The 2500-nt window shown below is 43.9% G+C and overlaps 1 protein-coding gene across 1 annotated transcript in view; it reads left to right on the top strand.

Annotated features, from left to right (window-relative positions):
• Positions 1 to 2500, top strand: part of col15a1a (collagen, type XV, alpha 1a) — a 157434-nt gene that overhangs the window by 140701 nt on the left and 14233 nt on the right. Inside the window, exons 27-28 of the mRNA XM_063206312.1 lie at positions 42 to 95; positions 1210 to 1266. Of these exons, the coding sequence (XP_063062382.1) occupies positions 42 to 95; positions 1210 to 1266 (111 nt within the window). The remainder of the gene's footprint in view (positions 1 to 41; positions 96 to 1209; positions 1267 to 2500) is intronic.

Genomic DNA, 2500 nt, shown 5'->3' with positions numbered 1-2500 from the left:
CCCTTTGCCTAGCTAATCCCCCTGATTCTGTTTCCAAACAGGGCCCTATCGGACCTATCGGACCTAAAGGAGAATTCGGCCTACCAGGACGACCAGTAAGTTTTTCACTACCCAAAACTTTAGTTGGATAGTGGATTCTTGCATGTCACAGCAGCTAGTTGACCTAGATGGCTGTAAGTGCCTAAAGGTGAATAACATAAAAATGGTGTAAGATAACCTGAGAATCATCGAGGGTTTGAAACATGTTATTGAGCCTGAGTAAGAGAATGAGTATGAGAGCGTCTGCACAAGATGACTAGTGTCTGATATGGTAGGGCACTCGTCTACTACGCGGCCGACCCGGGTTCGATTCCCAGCCTGGGTCCTTTGCCAGCCCTTCCCCGTCTCTCTCTCCCCACTTACTTCCTGTCTCTGCTTCCCTGTCCTGTCTGAGAAAAAAACAATAAAGACTTGTAAAGCCCCCCCAAAAAATATATATATTAAAGAAAGATCAATAACATAATAATAAAATAGTGTAAGATAAAGTGAGAATTATCAAAGGTTTGAAACATGTTATTGAGCCCGAGTAAGTCAGAGGGCGAGAATGAGTATGAGAGCATCCGCACAACATGAATAGTGTAAGTATACGACGTTGTGTGTGTGTGTGTGTGAAGTTGTGCGATTGGTTGAGTGTGTGAAGTGTGAAAGTGTGAGTGATTTTGTGAAGGTGTGACTGAATAGTCAATACACATTGATGAACTGTGAGAAGACGTCTGTGTGATCATTAGTGGTGTGGATTGGCACTGCCCTCACGATCCGATTCGATCACGATTCGGGAGGTAGCGATTTTTGATTCGATTCGATTCGATCCGATCTGATCCGATTCAATTCTACAATGCATTGCAATGCATTACATTTCTACTGAAAGCAAAGCAAATGTTTCATCAGTCATGCTGAGCAACAATTTATTGGCTGTTTATTGTCTGGATCAGTCTGGATCAGTCTTGCAATGCTTTGAAGAACTTTTATATAATTTAACATTCATTTGCTCATGAAATATCCACGGAAGTAATTGAAACTTTGCTTTACTTTTCAAAAAATTGCTGCATCGATTCTGGAACTTGCCGCATTGAATTGGATCGTCCATGCCCTACATTGGATTGCATCGCCGGGTCGATCATTGTTGACACCACTAGTGATCATGCTGACCTGTTGTGTGTGTCTCCACAGGGTCGCCCTGGCATGAATGGACTGAAAGGAGAAAAGGGAGAAACAATACTTGTAACGGTATGTATAGTACTGCATGTCTACACACGCACACGCACACGCACACACACACACACACACACACACACACACACACACACACACACACACACACACACACACACACACACACATTTTACTTCTTTATTTGTGCCCACACACACACGCACACACACACACACACACACACACACACACACACACACACACACACACACACACACACACACACAGGGCCGGCCTGCCTGTCTGTTTGAAGTGCCCATCTGCTGGCAAGACTGGCATCACGCTGTTATTTCTGCCTGTGCCCATAAAGATGCCAGTCAGGGTGTTGTTGGCTGATTTTTAATGACCTTGCAGTGCCAGCCTTGTGCCCAGAAAAACAGCCCCCGACGGGGACAGGGAAAAAAGAAGAAGAAAAAAAACAGCTGCTTTCATTGCCAGTGTCTTGAAAATAACCCGTCATAAAAAAACGAGAAAACATCCAAGGCTTTGGTGGTGGTACTACACATGTCATGTCGGTCCAGACCTCAGTGTGTGGGTGTCATTGTCAGTGAGGCACTTCCTTGTCACTCTCCCGTGTCCTGCAGTCATAGTCGCTGACCCTGGGTGCTGTGCTGTGCTGTGCAGTACTGTGCAGTTCATCATGACACTAGTCCACAGACGATGGGCTTCCCCCGATGGGCGTCGTACGTAGCTCTGTTCAAAGTTTAAAAATGGTTTATTGTGGGGCTTTCCTTGCCCTGCTGCCATTTGGCTTGCTCCTGGTGAACCGAGTTGAACTTTTAAAGCACCCAGATTTCTGGGTAACCGAAGCAGCGTTCTGTTTCCACAAACTACCAAAGTGCCATGAGCTACTTCCCCTGTGTGTAACGAAAGCACAATGACAATGGATTGGATTATACCGGTAGTGGTCATAGAATTCTACTAAAAGCATGATTTAGAGTATTAGACATGGTATTCTTCAGACCTCACTCTTATGCTGTATAGGCCTATACAGTATAAATGTATGTGTACAGTCAGTTAGCTAAAAAATGTTGCTTAGTGTGTTTATGTAGCCTCTTAGTGCAGATGGGGTCGCTGGCGGGCCTTTTCACTATTTGCTGAAAATACTCAACTGACAATGTTGCTATGACAACACGAGATGAGAGCCTTAAGTAACAGATTAACACTCAATTATTAATTATTATTAAATTACAATTTTACTCATTACATTTTTTGTGACAGAAAGGTTGTAACATATGCTCTTCAGTAA

The sequence above is a fragment of the Engraulis encrasicolus genome, chromosome 9 (assembly GCF_034702125.1).
Source record: "Engraulis encrasicolus isolate BLACKSEA-1 chromosome 9, IST_EnEncr_1.0, whole genome shotgun sequence".
NCBI classification, from domain to species: domain Eukaryota; kingdom Metazoa; phylum Chordata; class Actinopteri; order Clupeiformes; family Engraulidae; genus Engraulis; species Engraulis encrasicolus.
Note: the sequence above shows the minus strand (reverse complement) of the source record. Positions and strands in the feature narration are given on the sequence as shown.